Consider the following 18,759-nt stretch of genomic DNA (forward strand, 5'->3'; position numbering starts at 1 on the left):
TGCGGGTCTGTTAGGGCTTGTTGCCAGATTCTGTCTGAGTGAAAATGGACGTAAAAATGGAGCAACAAGTTTATTTGAAATTTTGTTTTAAAACCAAGAAATCAGCTTCTGAGACTTAAGAACTATTGAAAACAGCTTTTGGAGATAATTGTATGAGCCAGTCAAATGTTTTTGTCTGGTTCAACAGATTTCAAAATGGCCATGAATCATTTGAAGATGAACCACAGTCCGCCCATCCTTCCACCTCCAAAACAAATGAAAATCTTGTGAAAGTTCACGACTTACTGCACTCTGATCGTTGACTTACAATTAGATGAACTTAATTTAAGTTTCTATGCTGTTAAGTCAATTTTAACTGAAGATCTGAACACGCTTAGAGTGTCCCTAAAATTCATTCCAAAAGTGTTCTCAAGTGACCAGAGACAATACTGACTTGAAGTGTGCCAAGAACTGATTAATCAGGCTAAAAATGACCCAGATTTGTTAAACAGGGTAATTACATGTGACGAATTGTGTATATATGGATATGATCCTGAAACTGAAGTGCAGTGTTCGCAGTGGAACACCCCAGATACACCATGACTGAAAAAAGCACGGCAAAGTTGGTCGATGGTGAAGACAATGTTGGTGATTTTTTTTTTTTTTTTTTTTTTTTTTTTTTTTTTTTTTTTTTTTTTTTTTCAATTCTACTGGTATTGTGCATCATGAATTAACAAGGAATACTACAAATGTGTCCTTGAGTGTTTGCGTGAAAAGGTGCTGAAGAAAAGACCTGCATTATAGAAAGACAGGAGTTGGGTGCTAAGCCGTGACAATGCTCAGGCTCATTGTGTCTTCTCCATTGTTGAATTTTTGACCAAATTCAAAATTCCTGTGCTTCCATAGCTACCATATTCACCTGATTTGGCCCCTGCGGACTTCTACCTGTTTCCTAAACTGAAATTTTCGCTGAAAGGGAAACAATTTGACTTGATTGAAGACATCCAGGCAAATACAGAGAGCGTTCTGAACCACTTCAGGAAAAAAATTTCCAGAATGTTTCCAAAAGTGGAAACACCATTGGTGTCAGTGTGTTTAGTCAGAAGGGGACTATTTTGAAAGAGATGCATCACAGTAGCGTGTAAGTACCACCATTATACAATTACAAGCCCATTCTTAAAACTTTCCAATCACACCTTGTACATCTCATTTGTTTTATTCTTTCCATTGTGGGACTGTTTTAACAGGAACAAGGGACTGATGACAAAGCAGTTTGGTCCCTTTAATGCAGTTGTTTGACCAGCGTTCATATATAACATTATAAGATCATGCCACCTATGCTAGGATGAGTAAAAATAGTTTTGTCTCTAAACCTTGAGAGTTATTTGACAGAATTGAGTGAGTGGAAGGTGATGCAAATTCATTGTGTTGGCACTCATCGATTGCTGTACACTTGTTTGCCAGCTATGCTAGGACTCGAACTACTTGCAAAATGCAACATTTCTTTCCTCAATGCCTACAGCAGTCACTGCAGCAGGAGGTGAGTTTCCTGAGCCAGGCATTGACAGAGGAACGCTTCCGCAGTGAGCGTCTGGAGGAGCAAGTCAACGACCTCACTGAGCTGCACCAGAATGAAGTGGAGAACCTGAAACAGGCGCTGGCTGACATGGAGGAGAAGGTGCAATACCAGAGTGAAGAACGACTCCGTGACATCCACGACATGCTAGACAGCTGCCAAACAAAGGTAGGTTGATGTGCTGATGATGGCCATTGTATGTTCTGCTATTAGACTACCGTATTTACTTGAATCTAAGCTGCACTTTTTTTCCGGTTTTTGTAATCCAAAAAACCGCCTGCGGCTTAGAATCGAGTGCAAGGCAAGCGGAAGTTCTGAAAAATGTTGGTAGGTGCCACCACAACTAACTTCTGCCGTCGAATATATGTAGCGCTACACAGGCAATCAGGCATGCTTTGTGGGCACAAAGATAAATACTGGCGCCAAAACCTCTGCGTCAGTAAATAAATTTTGACCACTGCATTTTCATACATTATCCAACGAATTAAATACAAATTCCGTATTGTTCATCTTCGAATGTAGCAGAATTTCAATGTACTACGAAAATCCGACTGGCAAGACTGGGATGTTTGTCAATATGGCCAACTCTACGTTCTGAATTTTTTCCTACCTGTGGGAAGAGATGGTTGCTAATAGGAACCTGATGAAATGTGAATCACATGCAGTATTCTCTTCACCATAAGAATAATACGAATGTAAACATTATGTCATGTATTCTTTTGTGTTTGCTGCTATCTCATTTAAATCCTGTCTGCTTAATAAACTACGAAACCAGAGTGAGACAACAGTAAACGCGGAAGAATATACGTATCGTGTCATGTTTATGTTCGTATTATTCTTATGCCTAATAGTGATACAGTCAGAAATGAAGCACGGCAACTGACTAGATTTTTAAATCTAACATGACTAATTTCTGTGCAGAATTTGATGTACTAAAGAAGCGGCCGCAAGGATTTTCAAACGGAGAAAAATTTTCGCCTTAACTCTCATTCAGAACATGTTCTATCATACGCAGTCTATTATATGGTTCTTGTTGATCATTATCAAAGAAAGCAGCAGTGTAAGTAACAACAAATAGCAGTCTCTTGCCATTGTTTCACTAATGAGACGATTCCTCTCTCTCTCTCTCTCTCTCTCTCTCTCTCTCTCTCTCTCCCTCCCTCCCTCCCTCTCTCCCCCTCTCTTTTTTTTAAAAAAATGGTAAGCGGCGGTAGCGCGCACAAAGGCAAGGCTTGCCGCGATCGGCGACAGGCCGTAAACACGCACTATCAGAATGCGACAAACAATGCATGACACAGTACAGTAATGCATTTTCAGCTTAGAGTGATGTAAACACCTATAACAAAGAAAATGGCACTCATCAGATCAAAGCAAAATAAGCAATCGATTCAAACTAGATGAAGCACGTGAAAAAGGAAGGGTACCCTTACAGATACGGACGGAGCGCCTGACGCATAGCAATGGCTACCTGGTAAAGCTTAACTGCTAAGCTTACGACTCGAACCAAACTACTGTAGCTGTATCGTCATTCATTCGACCTAAATTGTGTCTCATATTACAATGGACCAACTTTGTTTCGATTAGGAGGTGCGGCCTAAACCTTTTCTCTCCCCTTGAATTTCGAGTCTCAAATTTCGGGTGCGGCTTAGATTCGGGAAATTTATTTTTCCTTTATTTCGAGTCTCATTTTTCAGGTGTGGCTTGCATTCGAGTGCGGCTTAGATTCGAGTAAATACGGTATGCTGACTCCACATTGGAACAGGTTTGTGTGCCTGATTTTATATATTATTTATTTTTCTGTTAATGAGATATCTTCTTCTGGAATTCAGAAAATTTTTAGTTCTTGAAAGGCCAGTGTAACTTAAGAAAATTCAATCATTTTTCTATTACATACTGTATAACATAAATTACAATTGGTGAAACACAGAGGTGTGTGGTTATTGTGTGAAGTACAAACTCGCTGAAGTGTCCATGCTATTACTGTCAACTGAAGACCTCACTGTAGAGGATCACTCTTAGTTTTCTAAGGTCGGTTCAAGGTTCCACGCCCAACTCAGTTTTAGGCCACTATCTTTGTTGGTTACACCACCTTGAACCCTAATTTCAATGGCCTCTTTGATCTTACAGCCCAGAAGGAGGAAGACCGCTTAAGTATTTTGGTGTTGTAATAGTATGGTCAGCTACAGCTGGTTTAATTCAGTGTGGCATATACATTCACAAAACCTCTGCCCAGTGTTTGTTTTGCACCACTGGCAGATTATTTGTTTGACCTATAGTTTTTTTAAGGCCTAGCCTTTACTGGATGTAGTAGTGTAAAGGTTTTAGGTGTGGATGAAATATACTTTTAACATTATGTTGCTCCAAGATTCTGTCGACTTTTCTTGAGGTATTGCAGACAAACAGGATGCATTCTAGTGATTGATGCTCTTCTTTTCCTTCCAGCAGTTTTGTAGGTGCAGCCTGTCTAAATGCATACTTTATCTGGTTGTTCCTATATTCATTTCTTCAAAATGTCATCTACAGATACCTCAGCTCCGTTGGAAGGCTGTCTTGGTCACAGATGGATTGTGACCTCTGACCAAGTGTGCATAAAAGCCTACACACTGAGAATTGTGGTAACTGCTGGAGGCATGTAGGTAAAGATCAGTGTGTGTAGTTTCACTCCAACATACAGTTTACCATGGAGGTGGAACAGCATGGTCCCCTCCCATTCCTTGATGTCCTGGTGAAATAAAAACCAGGTAGCAAGCTGAGACATGGTGTGCTCATAAAACCTACACATACTTATCTGTATCTACATGCCATCAAAATTAGGATTCAAGATGGTCTAATCAACAAAGATAGAGGTCCACGACTGGGTCGTGCATGGAACTGTGCACTGACCTTAGAAATGAAAAGTATACACAGTGAAGTCAGCACCTGACAGTGATATGGCAGACACTGGAGGCCAGAGTTTGTAAACGGACACAAGAACTTTATTGTGTATATTTTTGTGTGAATATTTGGGACTGTTCTTGTCAGTAACTTTACATGTAACAGGTATAGAACTAATATTAAACTAACATCAGTATGAACTATCTCCTCAGCTGATGGACAATTTACTGTAAGTGGAAGGTGTAGCTTTGTGATCAGGAATCGTGTTTTACAAGGTTATATGATCTGTTGTTAGTATTTAAAATGAATAAGGCACAAAAAGGAAGTTTTTTGAAATGCCACATGACATGATTCAAGTTGGCAGAAGGGAAATTAACTTTGACTGTGTTGTGTGTGCATTGTTCTGTGACAAACATAAAAAATCCCATTTAGAATCTAATGATCTACACTATTTATAAATTAAAAGCTAGAGGGCTGTTTACTATTCTTAACAAAGCAAATACTTCTTTTCCAGGAAATTAATTACCGAATATTTAAATTTTGCTAATTCTTAGTTGATGTGCAAGATAAAAGCAATCATCCTAGATAATTGCAACGTCAAGGACTGTAAGGTTGTTATGGTCAAAAAAAGATTATTATTACCACCAATCTCAGCAGTACCTTCTGTGGCCGTGGCATATGACATAGGCATCCAAAACACTCTCCTGTTGCTAAATCACAATGGATACCATTGCTCTTGATACACATTATATGGGTGCAATATGATTAGCGATGTAACAACTATACTGTGTGCAAGAAATTAAAAATAGAAATATGCTGTGGTGCCTATACAGTGGCAACAACTCAAGAAGAGCAAGAGAATGAATTCCTCTCTGTAGAGTTCACAAATAATTGAGCTGATGCTGAGGTGAATGGACTGCAGTTGTCACCTTTTTACTTGGTCATTCAATGTATTCTGTCCTTCCAGGATGTGTCATGAAAAACTAATCTTTGTAGCTTTGTGAGGTCATTATGAAAGTTTTTGGCCTCACAATTAAACACCCTGTTTTCTTCCTCCTCTCCTCCTCCTCCTCGTCTCTCTCTCTCTCTCTCTCTCTCTCTCTCTCTCTCTCTCTATACATTTAGCAATTTTACATAGAACCAGAATTTTCTCTAGTTCTTCAGGAGTTTTTTTTTTACTAATGTGTGATGGTAGCGGCTGTATGCTTTGCACAGAGCTTTTTCTGTTTTTTCTTTTCTTTGTAAGTTATCTTTGCACAGAGATCTTTGCGTAGTTGCATGACTTTAATCATCTTTTGTCTGTGTTCTCTTTTGAACTGAAAATACAATAATATCTGTTTTCTCAGAATTTTTATTTTTTAATTAAACCACAGTGGGCCTTTTGTGCCCTTAATTCACTTACACAGCACTTACTTCTCCAGTACACAATTTACAACCACTTTAAATTTTGTCGATAATTCCTGTATGTGCATTCATATTGGAAGTGAAAGATATCTGTTTCATTGTCAAAGTAGCATGCTAACAGTGCTTATCTGCTCTTTCCAATACAAAGATTCTCCTAGTCTTCTTGATGTATTTATTAACCTTAATAGCCATTGTGACTATATTGTGATTGCTAATCCCTCTCTCTTTATCGATGAGGTCAATAAGATCAGGCCTGTTTGAAGCTACAATTTCTAAAATATTTCTGTTGCATGTGCATTGTCGCAGTAATTGGTAAATACAATGTTGGAGAAAGCATTCAGAACTTCTTTGAATAATAAATTAGCAAGCTGTCAAGTCAGTCAGACATATGATGCATGTATGCATGCCTATTAGCTACCACTCACTGGTTAGCCATCACATATAAACATCTCCCACAGTTAATCCTTTGTGTATTGTATTAAATCTTTCTCCTGTTCCAAGGGAGCAGCTATTTCATGTGACTTGCATTGTCTATTGTCCAATTCTGAGTTGTACAGTTTCTTGTTTTTTGTTTGTTTTTTTCCCCCATTTATGTTTGCAGCTTTTTTATAGGAAGTGCAGTCACCTTTGAATTCAGTTCCTCATTTCTCAATTGTTTGAACAAAGTAAGTTTCTCTATAACCATCATCAACTTTTGATGAATTTCTATTGACAAATAACTATCTAAAATAAATAATTTTTTATGACTACTAGTAGTAATCCAGTTTATCCAGTTGAATGAAAGACATTACATAGCAGTTTTAAGAATCTAGATAAGCACAGCTGTCGCACAGATAAAGCTGACAATTTATGTTGGTGCATACCATGTATTAACATTTCATTGTCAAAATTTCATTTACTTTTAACATAGCACGTCCTGTGATAATATTCTGGAACAGTCATTGTATTGGGGCATGGGACTTTGTGTAAGTGAGCATTGTGTATGTTGCAAGCTGTGGAAAAACAAATGGTAAAGATGTGTGGTGACTGGTATCGATTGTTGATGCAAGTGCTAGACTGGACCATAATAGTGCCCTCGTTTCCATATTACAACTACTGGTGGAGATCTCTCTTTTAAAAACAGAACCAGGTGGCTGTTATGGCCAAAAAACTTACTGTATGAATAAGAACTGCAACTGCAGCTGGTGCCAAACTAGGAGAAATGTACTAAAATATTTTACAGATTCTTTGAAGAAATCTTTGTACCATAACAACTTCTTTTTTAAAATAAATAAATGCATGTTGCTTGTTGATACACACTAATATTTGACCTTAGCCAAACACCAGTATAAGATTATCTCTCTCTAACATATTTTCCTACAGATCTCAAAGATGGAACACCAGCAGCAGCAGCAACAGCAATATGTGACGCTCGAAGGACTGGACAACTCAAATGCTCGGGCACTTGCAGTGAAGCTTATCAATGTACTGCTGACTGTCTTACAGGTCATTCTCCTTCTGGTTGCAACAGCTGCTGGCATTGTCATGCCATTTTTGCGCACACGGTGTGTAATCAGTAATGGCATTATACAGACGTCTGATAAACTTAAGTTTAAGCTAAAAATGTAGAACTTGAAAGGAGAGAGATCATATTACAATTCAGAGAAGTTTTTGGTGATAAAGTTACAGAACTTTTTGTGTTCTACAGTTTTTCTCTGCATAGAAATAAGAGGAAGTGACACATCTGAGTTTGTTCCCTTAATTAATATGCTGGAGCCATCAGCGAGCATCACAATTTCTAAACTGTCCATTAGAGGCATTTGAAGATTATTTATGTATGTTAAGAACAGAAGCAGACTTGGTACCTTCCTTAGTGGAGTGTTATATGTTACATTCCTCCATTCAGGGTTTAATGAGACTGCCTATGATCTGAGAAAGATGACCCCTCATTTAAATTCTTTGAATAAATAAATACATACACTTTATTTAAATTAATTGTGCTTGGGAAACTTATCACTCGTAACAATATATTCAGTTATAATTTGTCATTTTCCTTCATAGAATATTTGTAGTGCCCAATGTATTGCCACAAATCGTAGAAGGATAACAGAAAGAATATCAGATTTATTACTGAATGTCTTATTTTGAATATGGAATGAAGTTGATAAAAAGCCTAAATAGGAATAACTGGTCCCATATCTGAATAAAACTGTTTCAAATTTAGATGTATGTCATTAGCTAGCATTAAGAAATTTTCTTCCAGCATTACCAACTTAGGTAAAATGTACTTTTTTGTGCCATAGATCCATAGTGACAAGAATCCTAAGGATGTAGAGCACATGATAACAGTAATACATATCACACATTTATGAGAAAAGAGAGATAATAATGTTGCTTACACATTAAATAAAACACTGTGTTGAATTCCTTGGGAATCCAGGTGGTTAACAAGTTAAAATGGAATCAACACGCAGATGCACTAACCAGGAAGCGTAGTGCAGCACACACTGCCTGTGCAAGTATATTTCATTGTGGTGACCTAAAGATAAGTGTGTTAGTTCATTTTGCATATTTTTGGTCTGTTGTTTTATGGAATTATGTTCTGAAAGAAAGCGTCTAAAGCAATGAAGTATTTATTCAATATAAATGGGAAGTAAGAATATTAAATAGTTTAAAATATAAAAAATTATTTTTGACTGTGCGCTCAGCAGCCATTTATGCAAATATATGAAGTGTAACAGTCAGCCAACTGGTTGCAAACAACTTTTTTTAAAAACATATTGACCGGTTTTGATAGCTCTAAGACTACCTTTATCAGAATGGTAAAAGTGACATGAACTCACATGAAAACTTTTAAATTTTCGGCAACAGTGCTATTGTCAAAAGACATGGGTTTGTTCCATGACTCAAGAATATAGGTCATAAAAAAAAGACAGTCAGTTCTCAGAGTGATACAATCATAGTTGCAAGTGGCGGTACAAGTTAACTGCTGTAGCTGGCTAAGACCGGCACATACACAGTGCAAGAGGCATCAGACTAAACAACCATTTTATTAGATAACCATATTAAATAACCATATATCTTGCAGAGGTTTCCTTAAGGATCATGGAATTCTTACTAAAATTCATCCTTCCTTTATAGTTATGAAATGGAAAGAAATAGTGCATGAATATTCTGCTTTAGTACAGTCTAATTGCAGTCAGGAATATCTTATTATCCCTCATAATTATCATATGATTACAGTGCTCAGATTTATGCAAAACATTACCAAATGGCTATGAGAAATGTCTTAATAGTGATGTAATACATAGTCACTTGAAATCAAAAATCAGAGCTTGAAATTGTGTGAGATAAGTTGAAGAAGACAACATGCAGTTCTGCAGGTAGTGTAAAATAGTTCTAATCAATTCATTTTTGTAGCCTATGAGAACACTTAGTCTGTATTATAATTAGTCTGTCTTCTCTATCTATGCATCCTCTTCAGACGAGTAATTGTAAATGTACATTGGTCTCCACACGTTAGAAAGTTCATTATATACTAGCATAGCAATCAAAGTGCTGTCCCAAACTACCACGTACAAATTGGCGTCACTGCAAGTCACACACAGTTGTCTCAGAGAGTAGGATCTCTCTCTCTCTCTCTCTCTCTCTCTCTCTCTCTCTCTCTCTCGTCACACACACACACACACACACACACACACACACACACACACACACACACAGTTCATGAAGTGACTAGCTGAATCCTCCAACCTGTATCCGGCAGAGTGGCTGTTTGAGCTGGGCATGGTTGGGCAAACAACTCGCATGTGAGCAGTCTGGGAACTGGGCTGTAGACTAAGAAAAGTGCCTACAGGCAGGGATGGGAAAATGCCTTACTAACATGACAGTATGAGACACTGACGTGGTGCAGGAGGGTTGCCCAACAGGAAGCCTACCCACCTTTGCCCACAAATACTAGCTTCTTCCTGTCTTCATATCTACTACAACTTACATCTATTCGAGAATGCTTACTGTAGTCAAGCCTTCATCTCCCTATATACAGTTTTCACCCACACACTTACTTTTACCAAATTGACTTACTTGAGGATTCCGGAAGTGTCCCATCAACTAATCCCTTCATGTAGTGAAGATGTGCCATAAATTTCTTTCCTATTTGATTCTGTACCTCTTCATTAGTTGTCTGGTGTAGTCTTAAACATTCTTCCTTAGTGATACATTTCAAAATGCTTCTGTTCTCTTTTTGCTTGAACTGTTTATCAGCTCTATTTCACTACCTTAAAAAGTGACTCAAAGACAAATGCCTTCAGAAAAGACTTCCAGGCACTTATATATCTCTTTTACATAAGCTCCTTTCTTGTTGTTGGCAATCTGCATTACATATGCTCTTCACATTGTATCATCAATTATTTTGCTACCCAAATAGCAAAAATCATCACTGCTTTTCATATCTAAATGTTGCTTGATTCAATTCTACCATATTCATTTTTACTGATGTTCATCTTATAACCTCTTTCAAACATGTGATCCATTCCATTCACCTGATGACCAGGTCTTTTAGGACTCGTAGACACTACAATTATCATCGCTGCAAATAATGTATTGCTGCTCAGTGTTATTACACACATTATTGAAGTACTGATGTTTTACCAAACTCCAACACTGTTTATTTTAGTTAAAAGTAAGTTGTTAGTTTTCTTTGTGATGTGTCCTGTGCTTAAGATTTGGCAAGTGTCAGCACATCCATAATACATCTTTTGAATTATTATTAACAATGGAAGAACTAAAGGTAACGTCTCCTTTATAGTTGTCCCAGGACTGCAGTGTTTCCTGTTTTTGTTTGGAAACTCTGAGGAAGAACATTGTCCAAGAGCTTAGAGATGATTTCAGTTTTGTTTTCGTGCATATGTCACTCCTCAGTAATACAATGAATGGTAACATCACTTCTCCTATTGCTTTGTTTCCTCACAATTTTGCAGTATCTTTTGAGTTGTCATTACTTTGTGATTATACCTCAATTTAAAGAAACCAGTGTACAAGGTCTGTTCAAAAAATTCTGGTACTTTGTCCATAAAATTTTTCTGTGCTAACCTTCTGCTTATTGTGCATGGTACCCTTTGAAATACTCTTCTCCCCAGTTGATAAAGTGCTCCCATCGCTGTTTCGATGTCCGGAAGCAGTCTTCGTATGCCTCTTGCTGGATGATGCAAAGTGCCGTTTGTGAATTTTCTTTTATCTTTTCTGTTGTTGCAAGGCTTCATCCTTTCAATGGTGTTTTCAATTTTTGAATTAAAAAAAAGTCCGCTGCAGCCATGTCTGGAGGGTACGATGAATGAGGCAGCACAGTGATTTCAGTTTTTGTGCAATAGTCTTGCACCAACGGGGATGAATGTGCAGGTGTGTTATCGAGATGCAAGAGCCATGAATTGTCTCGCCACATTTCAGGCCCATTTCCTTCTCAATTTTTCTTGCAGGTGTTGCAATATATCCCAGTAGTACCATTGATTAATAGTTTGTCCCTGTCGCACGAATTCATGATGAACTAATCCTGCAAAGTCAAAGAAAACCATCAGCAAGGCTTTGACACTTGACCTGAGCTGACGAGCTGCTTTTGGTCTTGGAGAATGTTTCCCAACCCATTGTGAAGATCGAATCTTGGAACATCATAACTGTAGACCCACGACTCATCACCAGTTATGATTCTCTTAAGGACTCTCTCATTCTGATTTACACGACCCAAAAGCTCTTCGCAGATTGCGAGGCAAAGGTCTTTGTGGTCTTGACTCACGAGCCATGGGACGAACTTGGTAGCAACACTATGTATTCCTAGATGATGTGTCATGATTTCATGACATGATCCATCTGAGATGTCCAAATTCGTCTGCAATCTCTTGGACAGTCAGTCTTCAATTGGCATGCACAATTTTGTTGACTTTCCTGACATGGGCATCCTCTGTAGATGTCGAAGGATGTCCTGAACAAGGGTCTTCTTTAACTTCAGTCCTACCATTTTTAAACTGTGTGAACTATTCATAACACTGAGTACGGCTTCAGCACTCATCACTGTAGGCTTCCTGCATCATTTGGTGGTCTCTGTCAGGGTTTTCTTTGAGTTTCATTCAAAATTTAATGCAGACATGTTACACTTCTAAATCTGCCACCTCGAAATTTGCAAACTGTGTGACACAATGCTTTACTCAATACAGTACTGACCATTAACTAAAAGACATAAAACAATGAAACTTCTGGCAGTTACACATTAAACACAGGTGTGTGCTGGGATGCCAAACGCATTTCGCTCCAGCACACCATCGGTGTGAAATTATGCATGTTCCAGAAATTTTTGATGAAACCACCTATTGGTATGATAAAAGGGTGCTTGTTATTTGAATGATGATGATCTGTGACAGGAACAATTCGTGTATTGATTATATTGTGTTAAAAGCTATTTTCTGGTAGTTTTTTTGAAAAAAGTCCTGTTGCTGATATATACAACATTGATGACAAAATCAATGTTCTTGTTACTTCCATACAAAGTATTTTTTGTGCTCCAGAACAAGACAAATGGGGTTGATATTTCTTTTCTCTGTTCTTTCAGTTTACGCATCCTGACAACAATTATTTTAGTTGGTGGAGTGGTGTTCGTACTGAAGCAGTGGCCAGAACTAAGGGATGTCGGTAGCCATCTGATACGTCACTGGAAAGAAGCTTTGTCTGTGAAATAGGAGATTTAAAGTAAGTGCAGTTTCAATTAATGGCAGTATATGATTACATTTATAGCACCAATGAATATGACAACCAATGAAATATACACTTACGAGTGAAAACATTATTACCAACTGCTTAATAGCATGTTGATCATCTGCAAAATGCAGTATTCAGTCTGACATGGATTTAACAAATTGTTGGTAGGTTTCCAAAGGTATGTTGCACTGAATGTCTACACAGAGATCGTGCAATTGCTGTAAATTACAGACCAATGGTTTGTTGGTGCAGAGCTGGTGCCCAAAAGTAAATGTGTTCCGTTGGGTTCAGATCAGCTAAGTTATGCAGCCAAGACATCAGCATGTTCACTATCGCGCTCCTCAAGCTGCTGGAGCATGCTTCCAGTGGCGTGATGTGGACCATTATCCAGCTGGAAGGTGCTGTCATCAGTGGTGTGAATATGAAGTATAAAGGGATTCAGGTGGTTCACAGTGTCCACAGCTGTCTTGGTGTGTTCAGTTACTACTTCAGGCCCTATGGAAGCTCAAGTATATATCCTTCATAGCATAATATTGTCTCCACGATCTTGGGTTGTTGGCACGGTGAATGTTTCGAGCAGCTGTTCACATGGATGACGATGTATCTGGTCATGACCATTGATCGGGTGTAACATGAAACTTACTTGACCCAACCAGGCATCATGTTTCCTGCTGTACAAAGTGGGCAAGTGCCCAGCCTTGTTCTACGGTGATGGGTGAATGTTCAACACATTGTCAGTAACTCATGGTTTCACTATCCTTCAGCCACTTTCCATAGATGCTTATGAACAGTAGCTCATGAACAGTAGCTCATGAACAGATGACCAGCTTTTTTTGTTTCACAGATCTCATTCCCAAGACACTGGGCCATCACAGTGTGTCAGTGGATTTTCTGATTTGTGGTCCATATCATTGCAAAAATGATTCCTCATTAATCTCTGCTCCTGATTCCTCATTCGTCTCTGCTCCACTTATATACATTACTTACCACATCATGCGCCTGCAACGAAACTGCCAGTCCAGTCGGCAGGTGTTTACGAAAGGGGAGTACGTAAGGAAAGGTCTGAATTTATGAGTGTTTAGTATGTTGTGTGAAGGTAATCAGTAGCATATAAAAAACTGAAGAGTTTTGACAATTTGTTCTCTATAATTTCCTTCTGCTGCATTTTTGTAGATCTTAAATTTTTTTAGTTTTCACTTGTTCAGTGGACTGTTTCAACACATACCACAGTATATAGCTTGAAAGAAATGACAAAATTGTCAAATTATCAGGAAAACTTCAAAATGGACAGGTTTTTAACATTACTGTTTTAATTTTACAATTTTAAAAAAATTGTAAATGCTTTTTTAATAGACAAAACATTATCAACCCAAAGAAGCTGTTTGGGTTGGACCATTGAATGACCTGTTGGCCCAGTGTCCGTAAGAGAACCTTATTGATTAGTACTGTCCACCATCCTGCCACCTTCCTCCACCTCAACCTGAGCTGCTCTTGAAAACAGATACCTGCACATTGTATTGTGGTCCTATTGCTACACCTTGGACTCAGTACTTCTGCATCTATACACCAGTAAAGAACTTCATTTTAAATGGGTGGAGTATTAGAAACTGCACATTGAGTGCGTCAAAGAAATGATTTACAACTACATTTGAACAGTGCCAAGAAAACACATCTGTACTCCCAGAACATGATCAAATTAAAAGACAAAATGTATGCGTGGGAATTCCACAAATTCATGGCTGAAGCATACTTCACTATTTGTTGTTGTTGTGGTCTCCAGTCCTGAGACTGGTTTGATGCAGCTCTCCATGCTACTCTATCCTGTGCAAGCTTCTTCATCTCCCAGTACCTACTGCAACCTACATCCTTCTGAATCTGTTTAGTGTATTAATCTCTTGCTCTCCCTCTACGATTTTTACCCTCCACGCTGCCCTCCAATGCTAAATTTGTGATCCCTTGATGCCTCAAAACATGTCCTACCAACCGATCCCTTCTTCTAGTCAAGTTGTGCCACAAACTTCTCTTCTCCCCAATCCTATTCAATACCTCCTCATTAGTTATGTGATCTACCCACCTTATCATCAGCATTCTTCTCTAGCACCACATTTCGAAAGCTTCTATTCTCTTCTTGTCCAAACTGGTTATCGTCCATGTTTCACTTCCATACATGGCTACACTCCATACAAATACTTTCAGAAACGACTTCCTGACACTTAAATCTATACACGATGTTAACAAATTTCTTCAGAAACGATTTCCTTGCCATTGCCAGTCTACATTTTATATCCTCTCTACTTTGACCATCATCAGTTATTTTGCTCCCTAAATAGCAAAACTCCTTTACTACTTTAAGTGTCTCATTTCCTAATCTAATCCCCTCAGCATCACCCGATTTCATTTGACTACATTCCATTATCCTCGTTTTGCTTTTGTTGATGTTCATCTTATATCTTCCTTTCAAGACACTGTCCATTCCGTTCAACTGCTCTTCCAAGTCCTTTGCTGTCTCTGACAGAATTACAATGTCATCGGCGAACCTCAAAGTTTTTACTTCTTCTCAATGAATTTTAATACCTACTCCGAATTTTTCTTTTGTTTCCTTTACTGCTTGCTCAATATACAGATTGAATAACATCGGGGATAGGCTACAACCCTGTCTCACTCCTTTCCCAACCACTGCTTCCCTTTCATGCCCCTCGATTCTTATAACTGCCATCTGGTTTCCGTACAAATTGTAAATAGCCTTTCTCTCCCTGTATTTTACCCCTGCCACCTTCAGAATTTGAAAGAGAGTATTCCAGTTAACGTTGTCAAAAGCTTTCTCTAAGTCTACAAATGCTAGAAACGTAGGTTTGCCTTTTCTTAATCTTTCTTCTAAGATAAGTCGTAAGGTTAGTATTGCCTCACGTGTTCCAACATTTCTACGGAATCCAAACTGATCTTCCCCGAGGTCCACTTTTACCAGTTTTTCCATTCGTCTGTAAAGAATTCGCGTTAGTATTTTGCAGCTGTGACTTATTAAACTGATAGTTCGGTAATTTTCACATCTGTCAACACCTGCTTTTTTTGGGATTGGAATTATTATATTCTTCTTGAAGTCTGTGGGTATTTCGCCTGTCTCATGCATCTTGCTCACCAGATGGTAGAGTTTTGTCATGACTGGCTCTCCCAAGGCCATCAGTAGTTCTAATGGAATGTTGTCTACTCCCGGGGCCTTGTTTTGACTCAGGTCTTTCAGTGCTCTGTCAAACTCTTCACGCAGTATCTTATCTCCCATTTCATCTTCATCTACATCCTCTTCCATTTCCATAATATTGTCCTCAAGTACATCGCCCTTGTATAAACCCTCTATATACTCCTTCCACCTTTCTATCTTCCCTTCTTTGCTTAGAACTGGGTTGCCATCTGAGCTCTTGATATTCATACAAGTGGTTCTCTTCTCTCCAAAGGTCTCTTTAATTTTCCTGTAGGCAGTATCTATCTTACCCCTAGTGAGACAAGCCTCTACATCCTTACATTTGTCCTCTAGCCATCCCTGCTTAGCCATTTTGCACTTCCTGTCGATCTCATTTTTGAGACGTTTGTATTCCTTTTTGCCTGCTTCATTTACAGCATTTTTATATTTTCTCTTTTCATCAATTAAATTCAATATTTCTTCTGTTACCCAAGGATTTCTATTAGCCCTCGTCTTTTTACCTACTTGATCCTCTGCTGCCTTCACTACTTCATCCCTCAGAGTTACCCATTCTTCTTCTACTGTATTTCTTTCCCCCATTCCTGTCAATTGTTCCCTTATGCTCTCCCTGAAACTCTGTAAACCTCTGGTTTAATCAGTTTATCCAGGTCCCATCTCCTTAAATTCCCACCTTTTTGCAGTTTCTTCAGTTTCAATCTGCATATCATAACCAATAGATTGTGGTCAGAATACACATCTGCCCCTGGAAATGTCTTACAAATTAAAACCTGGTTCCTAAATCTCTGTCTTACCATTATATAATCTATATGATATCTTTTAGTATCTCCAGGATTCTTCCAGGTATACAACCTTCTTTTATGATTCTTGAACCAAGTGTTAGCTATGATTAAGTTATGCTCTGTGCAGAATTCTACAAGGTGGCTTCCTCTTTCATTTCTTCCCCCCAATCCATATTCACCTACTATGTTTCCTTCTCTCCCTTTTCCTACTGACGAATTCCAGTCACCCATGACTATTAAATTTTCGTCTTCCTTCACTACCTGAATAATTTCTTTTATCTCGTCATACATTTCATCAATTTCTTCATCATGTGCGGAGCTAGTTGGCATATAAACTTGTACTACTGTAGTAGGCATGGGCTTTGTGTCTATCTTGGCCACAATAATGCGTTCACTATGCTGTTTGTAGTAGCTAACCCGCACTCCTATTTTTTTATTCATTATTAAACCTACTCCTGCATTACCCCTATTTGATTTTGTATGTATAACCCTGTAATCACCTGACCAAAAGTCTTGTTCCTCCTGCCACCGAACTTCACTAATTCCCACTATATCTAACTTTAACCTATTTAAATTTTCTAACCTACCTGCCCGATTAAGGGATCTTACATTCCACGATCCGATCTGTAGAACGCCAGTTTTCTTTCTCCCAATAACAACGTCCTCCTGAGTAGTCCCCGCCCGGAGATGCGAATGGGGGACTATTTTACCTCCGGAATATTTTACCCAAGAGGACGCCATCATCATTTAATCATACAGTAAAGCTGCATGTCCTCGGGAAAAATTACGGCTGTGTTTTCCCCTTGCTTTCAGCCGTTCGCAGTACCAGCACAGCAAGGTCTTTTTGGTTAGTGTTACAAGGCCAGATCAGTCAATCATCCATACTGTTGCCCCTGCAACTACTGAAAAGGCTGCTTGTCCCTCTTCAGGAACCACATGTTTGTCTGGCCTCTCAACAAATACCCCTCCATTGTGGTTGCACCTACGGTACGGCCATCTGTATCGCTGAGGCACGCAAGCCTCTCCACCAACGGCAAGGTCCATGGTTCATGGGGGGACGTCACTATTTGTCATACTGAAAAATTGTGATGGGACATCTGTTCAGGCACGACTGTAAAGCAGGTCCTAATAACAGTGATGAAAAATTATGGAAGGCTGACTGATGGTCATGATGTACGTGGACCATGTACAAAGGCACTGTAGATGCAATACCTTAGTAGTGGTTTAATATATTATTATTGGTTATTTGATTAAAAATATTCTTTATTTATTTATTACAAGGTGTACAACTTTGCTTCCGCCATTTTCTCCCCAACGTTTGAGGCTTTAATGGAACAAATTGGTTACACATGTGTCATTCAAAGTATTTTCCACCGCTTGCCACTACTTTCTCCCATCTTTTGGGCAGTTTATGAATCCCGCGTCGAAAAAATTGTTTATCTTTTGAAACGATCCACGAATCGATCCAATTTGTGACTTCTTCATGAGATCAGAGGTGTTGGTCAGCCAGGCCATGTGCCCTTGATCTAAACAGGTGATAGTCAGAGGGAGCAATGTCTGGAGAGTGCGGCGGGTGGGGTACGACATCCCATTTTAATGTTTCCAAGTACATTTTGACCTCTCTTGCAACTTGGGGTCGAGCGTTGTCATGCTGCAAAATCACTTTATTGTGCCTCTCACTGTATTGTGACCATTTGTCTTTTAATGCTCTGCTCAAATGCATTAATTGCGTTCGATAACGAGCACCTGTGATTGTTTCACTTGGTTGTAACAGCTCACCGTACATGACGCCGAGCTGGTCCCACCAAATGCAGAAAATGATCTTGGAGCCATGAATATTCGATTTGGCCACTGACGTGGAAGCATGGTTGGGATGTCCCCATGATTTTTTGCGTTTAGGATTTTTGTAATGAACCCATTTTTCGTCCCCAGTAACAATGTGATGAAGAAATCCCTTCTGTTTTTGCTGCTGAAGCAACTGTTCACAAACACACAAATGTCGTTCAACGTCTCTTGGTTTCACCTCACACGGGACCAAAGTTCCTTCTTTCTGAATCATACCCATAGCCTTGAGACGTTTTGAAATGGCCACTAATCGTGCCAATTCTTCTTGAGTCTTCACTCAACAATGTCTCTAATTCTGCATCTTTGAAAACATTCTCTCTTCCATCACTATGCCGGTCTACGACTATAAAATCACCGTTCTTGAAGCGTTGAAACAACTCATG

The 18,759-nt window shown here is 38.8% G+C and overlaps 1 protein-coding gene across 7 annotated transcripts in view; it reads left to right on the plus strand.

Moving 5' to 3' along the window:
* Nucleotides 1–18,759, plus strand: part of LOC126259291 (transmembrane and coiled-coil domains protein 2) — a 181,141-nt gene that overhangs the window by 148,855 nt on the left and 13,527 nt on the right. For 6 of the 7 annotated variants that reach the window (XM_049955951.1, XM_049955952.1, XM_049955946.1 and 3 more), the window contains 3 exons: nucleotides 1,502–1,723; nucleotides 7,196–7,377; nucleotides 12,411–12,547. In XM_049955951.1, coding sequence (XP_049811908.1) covers nucleotides 1,502–1,723; nucleotides 7,196–7,377; nucleotides 12,411–12,537 — 531 coding nt within the window. In that variant the 3' untranslated portion in view covers nucleotides 12,538–12,547. The remainder of the gene's footprint in view (nucleotides 1–1,501; nucleotides 1,724–7,195; nucleotides 7,378–12,410; nucleotides 12,548–18,759) is intronic. The other variant, XM_049955947.1, reaches the window with a different exon arrangement.

This window comes from Schistocerca nitens, chromosome 5 (assembly GCF_023898315.1).
Source record: "Schistocerca nitens isolate TAMUIC-IGC-003100 chromosome 5, iqSchNite1.1, whole genome shotgun sequence".
NCBI lineage: Eukaryota > Metazoa > Arthropoda > Insecta > Orthoptera > Acrididae > Schistocerca > Schistocerca nitens.